At 32.1% G+C, this 20,108-nt stretch overlaps 1 protein-coding gene across 1 annotated transcript; it reads left to right on the top strand.

Moving 5' to 3' along the window:
* Positions 1–373: 373 nt before the first annotated feature.
* LOC143247579 (large ribosomal subunit protein uL18A-like) lies at positions 374–18,256 on the top strand. The gene is given in 9 exon segments (XM_076495879.1): positions 374–511; positions 7,779–7,848; positions 8,137–8,252; positions 12,675–12,737; positions 12,739–12,810; positions 14,556–14,758; positions 16,654–16,831; positions 17,529–17,620; positions 18,091–18,256. Coding segments are annotated over 9 exon segments (903 nt in total). The 5' UTR covers positions 374–508; the 3' UTR covers positions 18,197–18,256.
* Positions 18,257–20,108: the final 1,852 nt, after the last annotated feature.

Here is a 20,108-nt window from a genome sequence, read left to right as displayed (position 1 = left end):
TCATTTTGAGATAAGGCCTTCAAAAAAATAAAATCAGTTCTATCTTGTAAACATTTTAAATCCTAAATGCTGAAAAAGTTAAACTATCTGCAATAAAATACTTAGGAATAAAAACACTGATGAAATATTCTTTTAACCTGGACTTAATATCACTTAGAGAAAAAAGCAGTCTGTGCATAAAAAACAGATTATTTCACATGTTAATTATAAGAGCCTAAAAAGGTAGTTTCAACAAGCACTTAGTTAATTAGTTTACACAACTCGGCCACTATTTTTTATTCTGTGAAGAATAATTTAACCTATAATACAGAAAAAGTATATTTACTAGTAAAATTTCAATCGACAGGTATGTGATGTTAATATTAAAGACAAACGTAAATAAAGTAATTTCGTCATGTTTTGTGTCGGGTTTTCAATGATTTTGAAGATGCTAAAGTCTTTCTCGTAGTGGTCGCCCTCTAACCGAGGCTACCTGGTAGTTCAAATGAAAATATTTTAATTTTTCAAAATGGTGAGATAATTTTCACATATTAATTTGATTTATATTTGTTCTACTATAAGTTTAGAAACAAATTTGAAAGAACGTTAATTCGTGGGATGTAGCTGAACAGCGATGAAACTGGATTTTATTTAACTAGTTGGAAATGCACTGAGCACACGTTGAGATACTGCTTATTGCCTAGGCCTATTCTCGAGCAAACAGTCTTGCCAATTGCAGAGCGGTCTGTTTATGAATTACCTCTTTAGTACCGTTTTTAAAATCTTAATAATGTAATTAATACTTTTTAAGAATGTGTAAAGATTGATAATTTCCTTACAGGAATGTACTTTTTAATGTAGGCCATTGCAACTATAAATTTAAGTGTAAGAACGTAATTTTAACTTGTCTATAAATAAATCGTTTTCTCTGCGAAAAATTATTTAATATGAAATTTCTTTTGATCATAATTATTGTTATTAAATATGAAATTAAAAAGAAAATACAAGTAAAATAAAGCTTTATAATTAGATTTAAGACATGATCAAAATGCTACACGTAAGACTTCAACTTGTAAGCTTTGTCAGATTCATAGATTTACGTAAGTTTGTAACAGTCCGAACCCCAAATTTCGAAGAAACTTTTCAAAATGCAGACTTTTAAAATCTTTACACTACTAATATTTTTTTTAGTTTTACTAATACTGGTAGTATAAGTGTGCAGATTATAGGTTTAGCTTTCGAATTTTGCGTAAATGATCAGTACTGCTTAGCCCTATATAAGGATTTTGCTCAGCTTAGCTCTAGCAGCGCTGTTTTAGTTGTATTCATGGTGGCTGACATCTGATTTGCTCTTTGAAAGTCTGAAGGAACAGCATGAAAAGTAAACACTTGGATGCCAAGTTCTAGACCTAGCAGCAAAAAAACAACAAAAAACTTGCAAGTATGTACACTGAAGTATGAACATTTCCAAAGAATGGGTGAAGACAGTTTGTCAAAATGGGTAGCAAAGAAGAAAGTGAAAAGTGGGTGGACGACAGTAAGACGGAGAAAGAGATGGGAGAATTGAATTAAAGAGGACACCAATCAAATAGACCTTGGTGTGATGAACAGTTTTAAATGAAAATGGTTCATGAGATTTCCTAACCACATATGAAGAAATTAAGGGAAGAAAAAATGTGATTTGTTATATTTAACTCTTTGATATTGTCAATCAGTTGAAGACAGGTGTGTAGTCACACTATTCCTTCAAACAAATACTGATATTCTTGTTTGTGAAACAGAAATATTGGTAAACTGTAGGTGAAATGTCCTGACCACCTGTGAAGGATTTAAGGGGAAGAAAAATATGTTATATATATATATCCAACTCTTTGATATGGATAATCAGTTAGAAACAGATGTGTAATAATACTATTCCTTCAAATATTGATATCTTTATTTGGAAAACAAATATTGGTAAACTATAGTGAGAATTTGTTTTTAGTTTGGGTCATTTCATAGTGTAAATTCAGTAAGAAAATTGTAAGGATAGATGATCTGGTATTGAAATGGTTATGTGCCAAGTTCATTGTTTAGTACAACTATTTATCCATGTACATAACAAACATTATAAATGTGGATATCCAACAATGTTTCATAAACTGTTACTTGATTGGACAAATTGTGTTAATTCACAATGAAGTATTTACCAGATACAATTGTCCATATTTCATCTGTTAATCCATTGTTATTCCTTTTCAAAGAAAATTATCTGATAGTGAAACTACAGTTGTGGACTTTATAATAAGTAAGAATGGCAGATATGATGAAATGACAGGAAAATGCTATCGATAAAGGACTGGACAACAAATTCAGATGTAACTGGTTAGAGAGGAATGGTATTGTGAAGGTGAATTTGTCAGGGAAGGAGATGACCACTTGGTACAGAGCATGTTTGAAACTGATGTTTCTTTTGTAAGCATTTTTTAAATTGCTTATCTTGTATAGAAGAAGAACCTGAAAAATTACTTGCATATGTAAAAAAAAAAAAAATTTCCACACAATGTACAGAAATGACAGATTTAATCCTTTGGGCACGACACATCAGTTTGGTAATGATAGATCCTTGAAGCTCCAGAACAGCTCAAATAACAGGATCTGTTTGACCTACTAGTGCAGTTTGTGGCATTCAGCTTATGCTAATCTTACCAAACATATAGAAAGGCAAAAATTAATAAAAATATCTATATTTCTATACAGACTATCAGTTTAAAATAATTTTAAACAAATACTGTGGTCACAAGTGGGATTTGGGACAAAAGTGTGGAAAGTAGGGGAAAAAAGTATGTTAATTATTGGGAATATTTTGTGTGTGTGTGTGTGTGTGTGTGTGTATACACAGAAAAAAGTTGTAACAGTTCCATGTATGATGGTAATGCTCCAACAAGCTAACTTGAGAGAGTGAAATCAGTTTCACTGACATCTTGTGTGATCTCTGCACATTGAAATAATTACAGTTTAAAATAATTTTAATTCATAAGTACTATGTTATATTCAGCCTAATAGTTATATGTTATTAGTTAAAAATTGTTATAAAAATGTCTTAAAAGTATAAACAATCTTTCAGATGCACCTGTGGGGTTTTGAGGGTTCACACCTTGCTTATTGCTTCTAAACATTTCTAGGTTTTTTATGTTTCACCCTTAGTAAACGAATGTACAGTCAAGAGACACTTTGTTAAAGAGCTATTTGAAATAAGGGCCTTTTTTGTCTTAGCTTGAAGAAATTCCAGTTAGGTAATTATACTATGAATGAAAAAAAAAGAAATACACTTTACCTTGCCAAATGAGGCATAATACATTGATAGATTGGCCTGTTTTTGGTTAAAGCTGGACAGTGTAATATAATTCATTGCCTATGAGCAACAAGTACGTAGGCTGGTGTCTGGAAAATTAATTGGTTAATCAAAATTATGATTTAAACCAGTTGTTATTTTTGATTATTTTATCCCAGTAATTCAGATGTTTTGTTGTAATTCTAGATAACAGCACTGAACCAAAATAAGGATTTGTAGTTTGAGAAATTAATGTTTATACAGACTTATTTGTTGTTGTTGTTATTTTGTTTGTTGTTTTTTTACAATTCCTAATTGCAGGTTTCTAAATCCCCAACTTTTTATTTAATTTGTATTTGATATTTCTGTAAGTAGAACCTAAAATTCTGTTTGTCCTACCACTAGCAAGAGCACACTTTTCGGAAGGCTTACATGAATGATAAACCAGAACATTAAGATCCTTATCCTCCATAACACTGTTTTTTAATGTTATATCTATCAAAATCACAGGTCCATATGTGGAATGTTTGAAGGGGATTTCTAATATGCAAGACAAAAAACCAACACATTGTGCAAAGCATTTTCATGGTGTGGGGATCTGGGGACATGTGACTGTTTCAAGCCAGAAAATATTAATGCTTCATCAGAGGAATGTATAAAATGTGAAATCACATAAGCAGTTGTACCACAACCCTGCAAGGATAATTGTTTACTTGACAAAAATGGGAGGTTTGTCCGAACATCCTCCCTTATGGGTATGTAAGTTAATTAAAAGACATCTGCACTGTATTTGTCCAACTCACCAAATAATCCAAACTCTTTGGTAAAGCAGTGGCATCTCACAGCCAACAAATTTAAGTAATCTATTGAACACTTCATCTATAATATTTATGTGGCCAAAAAGTGCAACGGTCCTGACACTTACCTCTTGAGAAATCTTGTGATGTTAATCCAGTCTGACTGAACTTCATTTATGCCCTCCTGGTTACTTCCACCTGGCCAGTTTTTAACTATTATGCGATGTTATCTCCTATACTTTTATGGATAACTTTTTTTTTTTTTACAAGCCTTTTATGTAATACCTTGCTAAGTACGCTATGAAATCCATACCATTTTCTATATAAGCCATGATCTCTTCAAAAAATGTCAAATGATTAATAAGACAAGATGTTTCCCTTGTAAGGCAATACTGACTATTTAACAAAGATTTGTAAACCTGATGATGACCAAAGAAGGTCAAAATGTTCGCTCCTCTATTAGTACTTTCTCTACCCATACCAGCTGTTTTTAAATATATAATTTTCTCTACGAGTGGGTTTTCTCGTCATTACAGATTACTTTGGGTGGCTGTTGTCTGACTCAGGTTCTTTGCCATTCTTTAAACTTCCCAGTTTATTCTTAACAAGTTCAGAATTAATGTGATTAACTTGTTCGAACTTTTTACTATCAGGCAGCCGTTCAGGATGTAGAATAGTTCTTAAATCTTGAGTAGTAAAAACTGAAGAAAAGACAGAATTTGATCATCTATTAAACATCCTAACATTTTGCATACCCTATATGTATGTAAAGAAATCTTTACTGTTAATTTTTACAGTTTAACCCAATCTTTTGTTCATATACTGTTTTTTGAAAATCCAAATTTCTCATTTTACCAACTTCCTTGATCTTTCATAATCCTCCATATTTCCCATCTTTGCAATCAATCTTATATTTATAATGGTTTTTTCTTCAATTTCTTGTATACCTTTTGTAAACTAATGTGGTTTTATTTGTAGCTATCGTTTTTCGTTTCATTAAAAACCACGGTAAATGGAACAAACTATCGGAAGTCCGATATCAGATAAACTAGTTTGACACTCTTGCATCTTCTTCAGTCTTAATAAGCAAATAGTATTTCTAAACTATATTTATAGATTTTAATAATAATAACACTGAAATATATAGTTTGGGATTAGAAATTATTAATGGATTTTGCAACTTGGAAAAAAATCCAAGAAAAAGAAATATCTCTCAGTTGGTTCACGGCAATTTATATCGTGTGTTCTCAACCTGGAGTATTGTATGGCCTGTAAAAAGTTCACAGAGCAGGCACCCCGTCTGACCCATACTGTACACTACTCATTGACAGTTGTAACTTAGCTAAATTTCTTGAACCAATCTTAAAATCTTTTACTAGGACCAAATTGACAACTCTTTAACTCCTTCTGTCCAATTTTCTGAAGAAATCAGTCAGTTCTTCTCCCCTACCCCCTCAGATAGCACATGATGGCGAACTACAATATTAATTCTTTTTTACATATATTACTTTAGACATAACTGTTAATATTGCATTTTGTAATGTCTGCTAAAGCATTACTGGTAACAGTTTTATCTGATTTCAGTTGTGTGCTTCAGTTCTTGACTAAAGGCTTTCTTCTCTTTTAGAATACTGTATCTGAGCAGATATATGGTGTTTCTCTGTGCTCACCCCATGGGTCTTATCCTTACCAATATTTTTCTGTTGGATAAACAGTAATGAATCTTGATATTACATGGTATAATAGTTAAATGTGTTATGGATTTAACCAGGAAAATGTACTTAAAAGTAGGTCTCCAAATTGTGGTAGGAACTGTACAGAACTTGCTAAGTGTGGAAACATCCTGTTGTATAACTCCTGTAACTGATTTTAGTTATTAATTATACAGTTATACTGTTGTATTTGAGGTTTGCAAATTTGTTTTGAAAATATTGTAACAACTACATAACTACCAATATATATAAGTGGAATCATTTCAAGTATATTTATCAAACCTTTTGATACATTATAAATTATGGGTAGTCAAGGGGCCTTTTGCTCCATAAGGATTTTATAACTTGCAATTTCAACAATGAAATCATCATCACATGTATCCCTGATCCCCAAATTTTTATCATTTCTTTTTGGAAGCTCTTCCAACGTTATTTCTACCAAGACTACCATAATTGGTAGCAGTTTGTTCCTCAACATGGAGAAATAACCTGCTTTAACTGAAGATGAATTTGATCTTCTGAAATCCAAAACTTGTCTCATGTTGTTTTCACAATTCAACACAAAGAGATCTGGTATATACATTTTGTCAATACTTTTAAATGCTACACTTAGATTGCCCTTGGCCTCTTTAAGAGAAAGTAATAAATCTTAGCTTGTTCTCACATGAATAGTTGACAAACCATCTTTTTCCCTTTTTCATTCTAGCAACACTACTTTTGGAACACATTATCTCGATTTAAAGTTTCAGCCTCAAGTACCGTTAGTTTGTGTAATCAGCTGATGGCATCACCATAACTACTAGCTTGTATCTAATTGAAAACCCTTTTATTTTACGAGCCATTTTACTATAATAGACATAGCATGTATGTCGGTATCTATATATGGAACCAGAGCTCCTGCATTGTTTACTGAACAAACAAAATTTATTTCACAGTTTGGGTATTCAAGATTAAGACAGAAAAATGACAGTTGTATGAGCAACAACCATTTATTTATAATAAACACATTTTTCAATTGAAGTATTCTCCTTGCAAGAAAAACATGACTTTCACTGGGACTGAACATCAGGGTTTGATTTCAAATGTAGTGCTGAGAAACTGGAGTTCTTAAAAAAAAATATTTTTTCAATAAATGATACCACTTTGACATATGAAAACAGCATTTGTATCAGTAATATTTATTAATGTTTGAGCTTTGTACCTTGAATAATTTTGATTCAGTGAGTTGTGTATGACTTAAGAACACAATCTGAACTCTCCCTGTGCAGTACTTCTGAAAAATATTTTTTAAAAGAAAATATTCACTTCTTTTTCTAAGGTTTTTCAATGAAGTATAAATACTATAATTAGTAATTACTAACACAAACAATTATCCATAATGTGTCATTGTTGCTGGTATATATAAATGATTAAATGGACTCAGCAGACAGCCCAGTGTGACTTTGCTATAAGGAAACACACAACACACACAAATATTCACATGTAGTTTAAAAATGTGAGAATGGTAATCATAATTTAAATTTTAAAATGCACATTATGCATTACATAATGTTACATACAGTACTTGTGTAGCTACATCTAGTAAAATTGTTGCACGTGCACCCTATTGTTGTCTTTAAAACAAATTTATCTGACTTAAGCAAAGTGTATTTCATGAGGAATAATTTTCCTATTGCTTTAAGAAAAACATTTATAAACATGGAAATTTACTTGGAGTTTTAAGATACAAACTAATTGACCGATAGTTATAATTATGGTAACTAGTTTAAAGTAACTGTCTTATCCATGCGAAGTTATAATCCTCTTTTCAATATCTTAAAGATTGTCACTGAATAATATATAGCAATTGTGAATGCCATAACAAAATTTTAAAAAATTGTGGGAAGTTTTACATTTGATTTGGTTTTATTTCCAAAAATAGCATAAAAGCATGATGTCAATCATTTGTTATTAATAACCTTTGTTCTTACAATTTAGGGGTTTGTTAAAGTTGTCAAGAATAAAGCCTACTTCAAGCGATTTCAAGTTAAATTCAGGAGAAGGAGAGGTATGTTCATTGTAAAATTTTAATAACATTTAGAAAAATCCCCCCTCTTAAGTATTATTTGCTTCAACTTTAAAAAGTATTTTATTGATATATTCGAATCTGTTTAATATGTTTTTCATTTTGTTTAATATATACTTGTATTACAAAACTTACTACCTATTTGAATGTGTTTACAGATGGTTTTCATTTTCTATAAGATCCCAAAATAGCTTTCGAAAAATTCTTACACAAGGAATTTTTTTTAGAATTTTTAATGGAAAGCAGGTTTTTCTTGTTTTGTGTAACCAGAGGGAAGAACAGATTACCTAGCTAGGAGACGATTAGTTGTTCAAGACAAGAATAAATACAACACCCCCAAGTATCGTATGATTGTACGCATCACTAATAGAGATGTTATCTGCCAGGTGAAGTGTTTTGAATTTTTGTACTGTCTGGTTATTAGTGTTTTTAGAATAAAATCACCCTGTATGGAAACGAGTCTTGTATGTATATATATATGTGTGTGTGTGTGTGTACAAAAGATACAAAATTCTGTTTAGAGAGTATATTTTATCCATTATTATTTTTGGGTTTGAATAACTTTATTCCTAAGGTTTAACTGGCCAGGTGGGTTAAGGTATTCGACTCGTAATCCAAGGGTTGCAAGTCTGAATCCCCATCACACCAAACGTGCTCGTTCTTTTAGCCGTGGGGGTGTTATAATGTGACAGTCAATCCTGCTATTTATTGGTAAAAGAGTAGCCCAGGAATTGGCAGTGGGTGGTGATGACTAGCTGCCTTCCCTCTAGTCTTACACTGCTAAATTAGGGATGGCTAGTGCAGATAGCCCTCGAGTAGCTTTGCACGAAATTCAAAAACAAATTTTAACTTTCATGCACATAAAAATTATCTTATGTATTTTAGAGATTCATTTTCTTTTGATATCCCTTTTTAAGACAACACCTATGAACTATACTCGTGAAGAAATTCTGTGGACATTTACTACAGATTTGTTTTTGTATCTAATATCGGTCTTGGAATGGATTTTATTAATGGTAATAGTGTATAACTTTCAACAGAATCCTTAAGTTTAGGTTTATGTTTAATAATGTATAAAAGTTTTTGGAATTTCTAAATGTCTGTCTTGTATTCTTAGACAGATGAGTATAAATTTTATTTCTTTTAATAAAATTAATATTAATTAATTAACTTCAGTTTTATGAATTTTTTGCATGAAAGAAGAAAAATAATTTTTTCACTTGAATATATTGGCTTCTTCAGTCACTTGTATAAAAAATTTCACTTTTTATTTTGCTTCAGTTAACAAGTTTGAGTTTATATATTGCTCTTACTATAGATATTATTAATTTATGATAAATTATTGCAGTGTCATTTATACAGTTAAATGTAATTTACAGAGCTTAAGACAGAGTTCTAAAATTTGTATTTGTTCTCCAGAAAGAAAATGTGTGTGTGTGTGTGTGTATATATATATATATATATATATTCCAAAGGCATTCTTAATACTGACATAATACCATTACAATTTAGTTAATTAATGCATGCCTATGCTGAAAGTAACAGCACACCATTAATGTGAGAGCTGTGCAAAAGTAATTGCTTACAGTAATCAGATAGTTCAGCATATATATTGATTAAGAATATATACATATATATTTTATATTGGATTTATTGAACATTATCAGCTATTGACAGATTTAGTCACTTATTTAAGACAGTTTGTTTAACAATCGATACTGAACTGCACTCTATTATTCAAATAAAGTTTAGAAAATCTCTTCATTGAAAAGGGAGAAGGTGTTACATTTTGACAAACAGCTTGTACGTTGGAAATGTAAATAAATTGATCAAAATTAATTTCTTGCACATTAATTTATCTTCAAATGTAATTGGGAGTTTGATTTTATCACCTGATAAACTAATACCATAAAAGTAAATGCTGATGTGCACTCTTAAAAAAAAGTTTGGCAACTAACTAAGCCTAATTAAATGCATTCATACATCTGTAACATACTAAGAAATCACAAACGTTTGTCTCTGGTATTGTTTTTATATTGTAATACTTTTCTGCATCAAAATTGTTTGTTTTTCATTTATCTGCTGTACAAAATATGTCTGGTTCTCACCGCTTCACAAGCAACCATCAGCAAGTAATTTTATTTGACAAGTGTAACATATCTTAAGGGGAGCAACTTATTTCGTACCTTGGTCTGTTGAGGTTCCAATAATTATATGTTAGCCACTGCATGACAGTTTTGGGCTTTCTAATGCTAGAGCAAAATAATATTTTTGGTGCACAGATTTGCAAACGACATATTGACTTTGTAAAATCCTCAAGTATTAATAATAATACATGGAAAACTTGTAACTTTAGCTTCATTTGTCCCAAGCATGGACAAACTCAGATGCTGAAATCTAGGGTTCATATTTTTCATCCTATTGCCATGAAAATTCACTGTAATGTGTGCCTGAGCATGCACTATAAAGGTGAAAGTTAAATTCCACTATCCAGTCATTGATATTTAACCTGTCATCATATTGTTGGTGAGTAATATTTCACCTAGCTGTCTTATGTCTTAGTCTTTTCAGTTCAGTATTAGGAATAACTAATGCTGTAGCCCTTATGTAGCTTTGCACAAGTCTTAGACAAACAACTTACTTGTTTTCATGCTGTGTATTTAACATTGGCACCCAGCTCCAAAGGCAAAATTCCAACATTGAATTTTTTAAAATCATAGAGATTAAACTTAAAAACAAAACTTCAGATATGAAGTTGATTTAATCAAAATATTTTTTTAATACATACAGGGTGTTCAGAAAGTCACTGTGCAGTTTTGTCTGTTAATAAATATATAAGTGCACAGTGACGTTCCGAACACCCTGCATAATAAAGCTTTTTGATTTTACTTCAGGGAGCCCTGAATAAAAGTATCAGTGTTTATGAATTTTCTGATTTGCTTCTTAAAGTAATACAGTACTTATGACTTTGTAGGAGGAAAGTCATTGGTTTCATACTGCAGCATCAGTGTGAATCCTGTATAATTTTGTTGATTTTAGTAAATCATAGTTTCTTGGGCTCAGTTGTTATGGCGTGCTGCAGTTACCTAGGTCTTGGTTTTGAAAACACATAGGGTGTTGAACAGAATGTAATAAAAGCTGTTCTTTTCCCTTCTCCTTCCAGCACTGTTAGTGAAGTTGGCTAAAGATCAGAACAAGGTGAAAAAAAGTTTAGTGTGCATCATGTTGCTAGTAGAGAAGAAGTGTAACATTTTCTGTCACTGTTTAAATCCTGGTTTATTTTTAAACTTGATTTATTGTATTATACTTCATTTTAATCATAAAATTGAAGTATTTGTTTGTTGTTTTATAACAAGATTAGGTAGGTCTTTTTGGGTTATTTTTGCACGTGACTGTTTCAAGTTTTGATTTATCTTACAAGGCTCAAGTTCATTAACATGTTTACATTAGGCCTTATTAGTCTCAATAGTTTTTATAATGGGCAAAGTAAATATTGAAAAGAAATTGAAAAAAAAAATACAAGTAAATATAAAGTAAATTTAAAAACCGGTTATATGTATTAACAGAAAACTGATTAATAATTGAAAGTTGTTTTCTAATACGTCTTGTGACAAAAGTATCATGTGCCACTAAAAGAAAACCGTGCAGTATTTCTAAAATCAAGAGAGTTTGAATTTACAGTTTTACAAGAAGGTAGAAAGACAAGAATCACAAATTGAGGTTTATAATTGGTTTTTAAAAACTATCACAGCAAAATCTTCTTGAACATTTAAAGCTTTGAATTCATACAGATATTTTAAACATTTATGGAAGTTACATAACCTGCAAATAGGTCATTTTAAGTTTAAAGCTGTTCTTTGCAGTACTTTTATTAATGTGCAGTAAAACAAACCATAGAACATATGTATCAGATATCCATCCATTAAGAGTTAATAAACAAACTGGATCTTTAAAGTATGATTGCTTATATTCAATTGTTTAATATAATTTGTAACATTTGAAAAACATTTACTTGTTAATATTGAAGAATATTGAACATGAACTTGCTAAATTACAGTTATTTTAGTTTATACCTATTGATGTAGTTTTTAAATCTTGAACTATGCTATACGATCAAGACGCACAGTAGTGTGTAGTGCAGCCGAATAGTTTGCTGCAGGACACAGTGTGCACAATTAACAGGAGCGACAGCTCAGTAATTTTTCAATATGGGATGTGGTAGTCCAAAGTATCTCATGTTTTCAGTGGATGTGCTCCACTGGACTCTTACTTCATACTGGGCTCCACATGGCAAAGTGTGTTAAGGCGTTCGACTCGTAATCCGAGGACCGCGGGTTCGACTCCCGGTTGCACCAAAACATGCCCGTCCTTTCAGCTGTGGGGGGTTATAAAATGATGGTCAATCCCACTATTCGTTGGTAAAAGAGTAACCCAAGAGTTGGCAGTGGGTGGTGATGACTAGCTGCCTTCCCTCTAGTCTTACACTGCTAAATTAGAGACAGCTAGTGCATATAATCCTCATGTTGCTTTGCATATAATTCAAAAACAAGCAAACACTCAAAACATACAGGAACATTAGTAAGAGCACTTGATAAAGTTCCTGCTTTGTAAGACTGTTCAACAATAGTGAAGTTAACATCTTTTAAAAATTGTATAGTCTTGGTTTTAAAAGCCCTTAATTTTAAGGGTTGTAGCCTCTGATTTAAAACAGTTGAAAAAATAAATTAGTACATTAGTTTCAAACCAAGTAACTGATTTATTATTGTGCACAGTTGAGTGGTTCTAATTATCTATATTTTGTTTTACAGATAGCGTATGCCAGAATTGAAGGGGATGTGATTGTGTGTGCTGCTTACTCTCATGAACTCCCTTCGCTATGGCATTAAGGTCGGGTTGGCCAATTATGCTGCATCGTATTGTACTGGACTTCTGCTGGCTAGGAGAGTAAGTAGCTTTTCTGCAAAGTTTGCAGTCATGAGATTAAACTGATACGTGTCACAAAGTTAGGTAATGTTGATGGAAACTGAGGTGTTGAAACTGTTTCAAAAAAAATACAAGATCACGTTATATTAAAACCAAAAATAAATGGTGTTGGATAAGTTTGTACTAAGTTTCATACAGTTTACCTCAATATTTTTGCGAGAAGGAAAATATGGAGAGATCATTGACTCGTCTTTGATTAGGAGAGGGTTATCATATAATATTTTAGAAGATATCACTTTATTTTACCCTGTTAACTGATGAATACAAGTTAAAATGACTTCTGCATGTTGCATTTCTTTTGGGGAAGATGAGTTAACTTGTCCTGATGTTGTTTGAACATTTCTGAAATGGGATGGCCATTTTATTACATATGAGCAATTATTTCTTCTATGGCTATTGTATGTTATTTACTGGATGTTCTGGTTATATGGCTGTATACTGGTGGTGTAATTTAGCAGTTTTTTTGTGTTTTTTTTTACCACTGAAATAATGGCATGAAACAGGTATCGTAAACTCACAGCTGTCAGTTTTGACTGAAATTGATGCTGAGCCTGAGTTTGACTACTTTCATCTTCTAAACTGTCAAAGTTAAACTCGGACTTGGCGTCAATTTCAGAATCTGATGGTAACAAAAGATTTGTGTAAAATATTTCCAGAATGTATGTACTGTTGAATAATCTGTTGTTTCTCTTTAGATTTTAAAATAACTAGAAAATATCCTTTTAGTGGTTGGTCAGTTGTGACACTTGCATCATCTGCTCTTAATTATGAATTAACAGAATAGGTTTTAAGACAAGTTGGATAACATTTCGTGGAGTTGTTGGTTAGTCCATATAGCTTGTGGAATATAGAGTATAGAAGCTATACAACACATTACAGACAGAATGATGAGATCCTTACATTCTGTAACTATACATGATAAAGATCTTGTTAATACTCTGAACAACATGCATGAATCTTGTACAGTTAAAGACAGTTATTTTAATGAATTAAATTGGACTTCTTTCTAATGATGTAATAACTTTTAAATACCTATAATTAATACTTCTGTCAGCATATTTTTTCTGAACCCTGCATTTTGCTGTGCATTCTGTAATTCAACTGATAAAGTTTGTATAGGTGTTGTTTGTACACTGAAATGCTACAGCTAGTTCTAGAAGTTCATACAGAAGTGATAAGACATTTTTAATCCATAACTGGTTTATCCTACAGTATATCAAAATGTAGTTTATCAAAACTTCTTATCGAGGACAGTTGAAATGGTGTAGATGTATTTTTGTATTTTCTGAGTATGTTTGAAAAAAAAATCTTTCAATTCACTGTATGTGTGTTGAAATGTTAATATATAATAAACACTGTCAGGTTAACTGTAATAAACAGTTCAAGGTGAATATGCAAACTGTCAGTGGCTTCTTAAAGTGTTTTTGGTACAAGATTGAGCACCTTGTGGCAGTTGCATATCATACAAACCAATTATCTTATTATGTGGCAGGTCTATATAGAGGTGACAAACTTGCCTATTTTTTATTTAAGTTAAACTCCATTCTACCAAGATTTGATACAATTTGCTAATTTTTTCTTTGCACGGCATTCTAACTTTGTTCCTCCAAACAGCTTTGTTGCCATAGCTGAGGCAGAAGTCTGTTGTTCAGGTATAATACAAGATGTCCGATATGGATTCTGATGAAATTCATCTTGTTAAATAGTTGCTTAGGAAGTTTGGAATGGATGAGATCTACAAAGGTTGTGAGGAAGTAACGGGTGAAGAATACAGCGTAGAAGATATTGACGGACAACCTGGTGCTTTCCGTGCCTATCTCGATGTTGGTCTAGCTCGCACTTCCACTGGTGCTCGCGTCTTTGGAGCAATGAAAGGAGCCGTGGATGGAGGCATTGACATACCTCACTGGTACCGAATACCTTCATGTAGTTTAAGTTCTATAATAAACCGATGCTGATTGTAAATGTTTAATAGGTTCTCAAATGTAAGTCAGATGGTAGTGAACTAAATACGGTAAAGATGAGTAGTATTCTATTAATCTGGTGTAAATCTTTGTCTTTGTAGTTAAAAAACAAGCATTTGTTATACCTTTGGTATTTGAGAGAGATCTTTAAATAAGAGATGGACAGATACCCTTCGGATCACATGCATGTTTCTTTAAATTATTTCCAACTCTTCAGTTATTCTTGTGATACATATAATTTTAAAATCTTTGTTTATGTGTTGTTTTTGCCCATTTTTCTGATTTAGACAAAACTGGCATCACTTGTCATTATCTTTTGGCTATACACAACTTTCATAGAGGCATTCTTCTCTCCACGTCATGAAGTTTTACTGAGTTACATTCAGAATTTAATTGAAGTGCTTTATTAGCAGGGTATACAAATAAACTTAACATCAAAACTTACCCAGTAATCCAAATTTTAATAATATGCAAATTTTAAGTTGTTTCTTTTATAAAGTGATATTTTAAAAAAATTATTCAATTCCACTCATCAAATTGTAACATTTACTTTCTAAATGTTTCTTATTTTCTAATTTATTTACCAACCATCATAGAGATATGGAATTTAATGCTTATTTGTTATAATGTTGTTATTACTCAGGTAAAGCACAATTTTTATAGCTTTGAGTCTTATTTAGTTACAGAACTATAAGCTAGAAAATCAGGCCTCTCTTTCCACCCCAGTTTATCAAATCCTCTTTTTCTACAACTTACAAGTAGTTTTCTCTGACATTTAATGCTGTATTATTTATAGCTAGTGGAAAGCCAAAATGTAATCCGTTAAATAGCATTTTATACATTACATTGTTTTCTGTATACAGAATTGTTTGTCTTATTCCCAATTCAGAGAAAAATAAAATATAAGGACAAACAAATGTACAAGTTTTATGCTATTTAGGATAAACAGATGTAGTTTTGTGTTACAGATTGAAGTCATTATGGAAAAATAAGGGGGTAATATTAATTTATTTTGTATTTTTATTGTAGTTACAAAGTTTGACTGATCTCATAAGTTAAGAGTAGGAAAAATAGCATTAAAGTTTTAATAGAAACAATTTTAAATTTATTCAACGGGCTTAGAGATTACACAAATGAAATTTTGCAGTTTTCAAATGAAAAACTTTTTTTAATCTTAACATACAAAATTCACTGCAAATGAGTCATGGCCAGGTGGTTAGGTCACTTGACTCGTAATCTGAGGGTCACAAGTTTAAATCTCTGTCACACCAAACATGCTTGCTCTTTCAGCTGTGGGAGTGTTGTAATGTAATGGTCAATCCCACTATTTGTTGGTAAAAGAGTAGCCAAAGAGTTGGTGGTGGGTGGGGATGACTAGCTGCCTTCCCTCTAGTCTTACACTGTTCAATTATGGATGGCTAGTGCAGATAGCCATCGTGTAGCTTGGTGGAAAAAAAAATAAAAATTAGGCACTCCACTTTCAATTCTATGTACTCGGTGAGGATGCTTCATTAAAATTTTTGTTTTGTTTATCTCTAATTGATATTAATGCTTACTGAAAACTTGCAAAGTTTTGTGAAGATACATGAAACAGAAGTTATAGTGTGGAAAATATAAAGGAAAACAGTTTAAGGTCACAAAGCTGTCCAGTTCAATTGAGTATGCAGCAAGAGTGTTAAGTTTATTTAAGTACTGAGAAATTAATTGGTAGTAGTGTTACTTATTTTGTGAATGTGTGCTCTATAGTAGGATATCTATTCCAGCATTGAGAAAATGTTATTCACAAAGTTTTTGTATGTTTCAAAACTTAATTAAATCCTACTCTTTGTGTTTCTTTCAGCAATAAGCGATTTCCTGGCTATGACAGCGAAAGCAAGGACTTCAATGCAGAAGTGCATCGTAAGCATATATTTGGTCAACATGTGGCAGAATACATGACACTGTTGATGGATGAAGACGAAGAAGCATACAAACGACAGTTTTCCCAATACATCAAACATGGGATAACTCCAGATGACGTATGTTTTGTAGTGTTACTAGCATGTTAAAGTTATTGAATTATAAAACTTTCAACTAAAAATATGTCTGCTGAACTTGAGAGGGGGTCTGAGAATATGTGATGTTTAGATATTCAAGAGAAATAAAGTCTAGCAAGATTCTGAGTAGCTTTTGTAATTAATAACATTCGCTGATGTTCTGTATAGATTGAGGAGTGTTGAAATTTCAAAATATGATATTATCCAGAGGATGGATTTGTCTGTTTTATGTAAAACTGTTTCAAAGTCTACTGTCAGGTATAACTCTTTGTTGTGAAACAATTGTATAGATTGTTTTTGGTCTTGAATGAATTTGTAAAAGAACAAAAAGTAAATTTTAATAAAGCGAAATATGTAACAATACACCATTTTAAATGTGGTGCTGATATATACATTTGGAACTTGTAAGGCAGTTGATTGTTTGCAGTCGCTGTAAAAAACACTAAAATCACTACCACTTAAATTCAAGGTGTTTGAAAAAGCCAAGAGTAATTGATACTACATTTTGTGAGAGAATCATTATGATCTGTTGTCCAGGTACTTTTACAGTAGGGCATTGTTTATCCAAAGTTCAAAGGAAGCTGGTTTTTCACTGCTTATCAGTTTGAATATTAAAGTGTGTAAAAGTTAAATGTTTTCTGTGTTTCATTAAAAATTTGTATTTTTCAAAATAAAATAGGTTGAAGAAATATACAAGAAGGCTCATGCTGCTATTCGTGCTGATCCAGATCATAAGCCAAAACCTCCTAAGACCGATATTGTGAAAAAGAGGTATCTTGTATACACACTTATACTGTGCCACAACACGTATTTATGATGTATTTTATTACTTTATATAAAGAAACAGTGAAGTGGGCAAATAATGGTGAAGTGCATGGTAACATTATCATACTGGTTATCCAATTAATGGATGAGATATTCCCAAATTTAAATATTAATACATTATCTCAGACGTGTTACATCTAAACTGTTGAAATTAGGTTTTACTCAAGAACAGTCAGTGCCAGTTCTAATATGTTTGTACAGTTGAATAAAAAACTGTAGGGTTAGCTAAGCTTAGTAAATGCATTTGAAAAATAATATTCAGTGCAATATGTGAAACATGTATAGCTGAAACTTAAGAAAAACAATGTCAATGACAAATGTTTTTTAATTTGGCTTTTGTCTTTCATATTAATTTGACTACAGATAAATGTGTGTGTGGTGTCTCTCAATAACTTGGAATTTCATTGTTCTGACAGATGGAACAGAGCCAAGATGAGTCTTTCAGAACGTAGAAATAGAGTCGAACAGAAGAAGAAAACTTATCTGAAGAAACTGGGAGAACAAGATGAACAGTTACAATAAGTTTGGTTCAGATTGTGTAACATTTCGAATACCAAACAATAATAAAGGCCTTGTTAAAGAGTGTTGTCTATTAAATATTCCATCAACACCTAGATGGTGTTGCTGGACAAATAACATCATAATCATTAACGGTTGAAAAAATGTTTTTGTGAAGGAAAAAGACCATGTGGAATATTGCCCTCTAGTGTTACTTTTTTCTGCACTTTGGGATATAAAAAAATGCAATGTTTCAAATACAACTTAAGTATGGTAGAATTATAATTAGAAAATGAAAATGAGACTCGTATATTACATCATCACGAGCTACATTATCGTGGCTGTATACTGTTTTAACTTCAGGCTGTTCGTATCAACCAACACCCTGTCGTGTATTTTTGCCTATTTAAATATTATCCGTATTATCATAATTTTATTGTACACATAATTTGATCAATATGGTTACAAGATTCGTTTTTACAATAAACTTGATACAAAGCTAGAGGTGTGTGTAAGGTGCTACAGTTTCTTTCATTATGATTTGAGCGTTGGTGAAACGTCTTATTAAAAGCAGTGCTAGTTTTATTATCATGTAGTGAAGTCTCTGAATTCCTTTGATATATATTTCCTTCTGAATAGAAGAAATACTGGTCTCGCTAAACATGGGTATAATACGACTTGCAAATAAACAATTTTTGAATTTATAATCGGTCACTATTTCATGTTGGTGCAATACTGATTAAGTATGCATTTGTACTAACGTACAATATATGATTCTTTGGATTTTTTAATACCGGTGTTTCAGAAAGAAACCAACTTCTTAAGTTTTGTTATAAAAAAGAAAAATTAATAAACAACCTGAAGAAGGAAGCCTGTAGACGGAAGTTCTGAGTTGGTTATTAAGCTGTTAGCTAACTATGTTTTGTCCTTCTTGTTTCATTAATTTATTTTTACAATGAATATTTTTATTTTTTCCCTGTTGTTATGTTTAAATCTTAAGTTAAAGAGTTGGTGAAAGGCTGAAAATTCTAATGTTTTTTATTTCTTCATATTTTACCCAGAACAGCTGGGACGAGAGATTGTAATTATAACGAATTTAAGCTGTTGACTTATTCATAACGTAGGAATATAGGTGGAGTGGAAGGAACAAGTGTGGATGTTTTTGTTAGTTTTAATGCAGCTGAAAAAAATGGGGAAGTGCTCAGTAGTATAATATAACTAGTAACTGAGAACAACGAAGTGCTCAATAGCATAATCTTACTTGTGGTTGAAGTTTTTAAGATATTAGTACATTCTCTTAAGCTTTTAGCATTTCAACCGTTGAGATTGAGTTTTAAAAAGATAATTTTCAACACCCCTCGGTGTCGATTCCTGAACTTGGTGAGAGGACTTCTCAGGGAAGGTTCTGATCTTTCAGTTTACCTCCTCTGGGATCTAAACATCCACCCACGTGTTTGCGTGCGTAGCGACACGTGAAGGGAAAGATAGGATCCTGGTGGTTGAGAGGTCCAACCCTAACACACCACTTTAGCCTTGAATTCCTGTACACAGGTGGCCCCCTTGGGTCAATCGGCTGGTACACTTGGGCTAGAGTCAACCAAATACCAGTGTTGGAAGTTCTCAACGGGTGTTGTGGACATTGTGTTTGATGCTGGTGTTTGGATATAGTGCTCACGAAACACTGGCGTTGCTGCAATGTCCTTGCTTGACATTGTAGTTCGTCCCCTCATAGGGCTCCATGGTGGGTGGGGTCAGTGGGCACCAAATTTTTTTTTCCTATGGATCCTCCTAGTAAAAATTTAAATAAAATAGTGAAAAAAACAGTCAAAAGGTAAACGACCATGTCTTAAGACTGATCAGCAATCTTCAGCATCTGTACCTTCAGTTGTACCTCATTTTCTCATCCTACATTCTCTTTCAGAGAAACCTTTAGGGC

The sequence above is a fragment of the Tachypleus tridentatus genome, chromosome 3 (genome assembly GCF_004210375.1).
Source record: "Tachypleus tridentatus isolate NWPU-2018 chromosome 3, ASM421037v1, whole genome shotgun sequence".
Classification (NCBI taxonomy): domain Eukaryota; kingdom Metazoa; phylum Arthropoda; class Merostomata; order Xiphosura; family Limulidae; genus Tachypleus; species Tachypleus tridentatus.
Note: the sequence above shows the minus strand (reverse complement) of the source record. Positions and strands in the feature narration are given on the sequence as shown.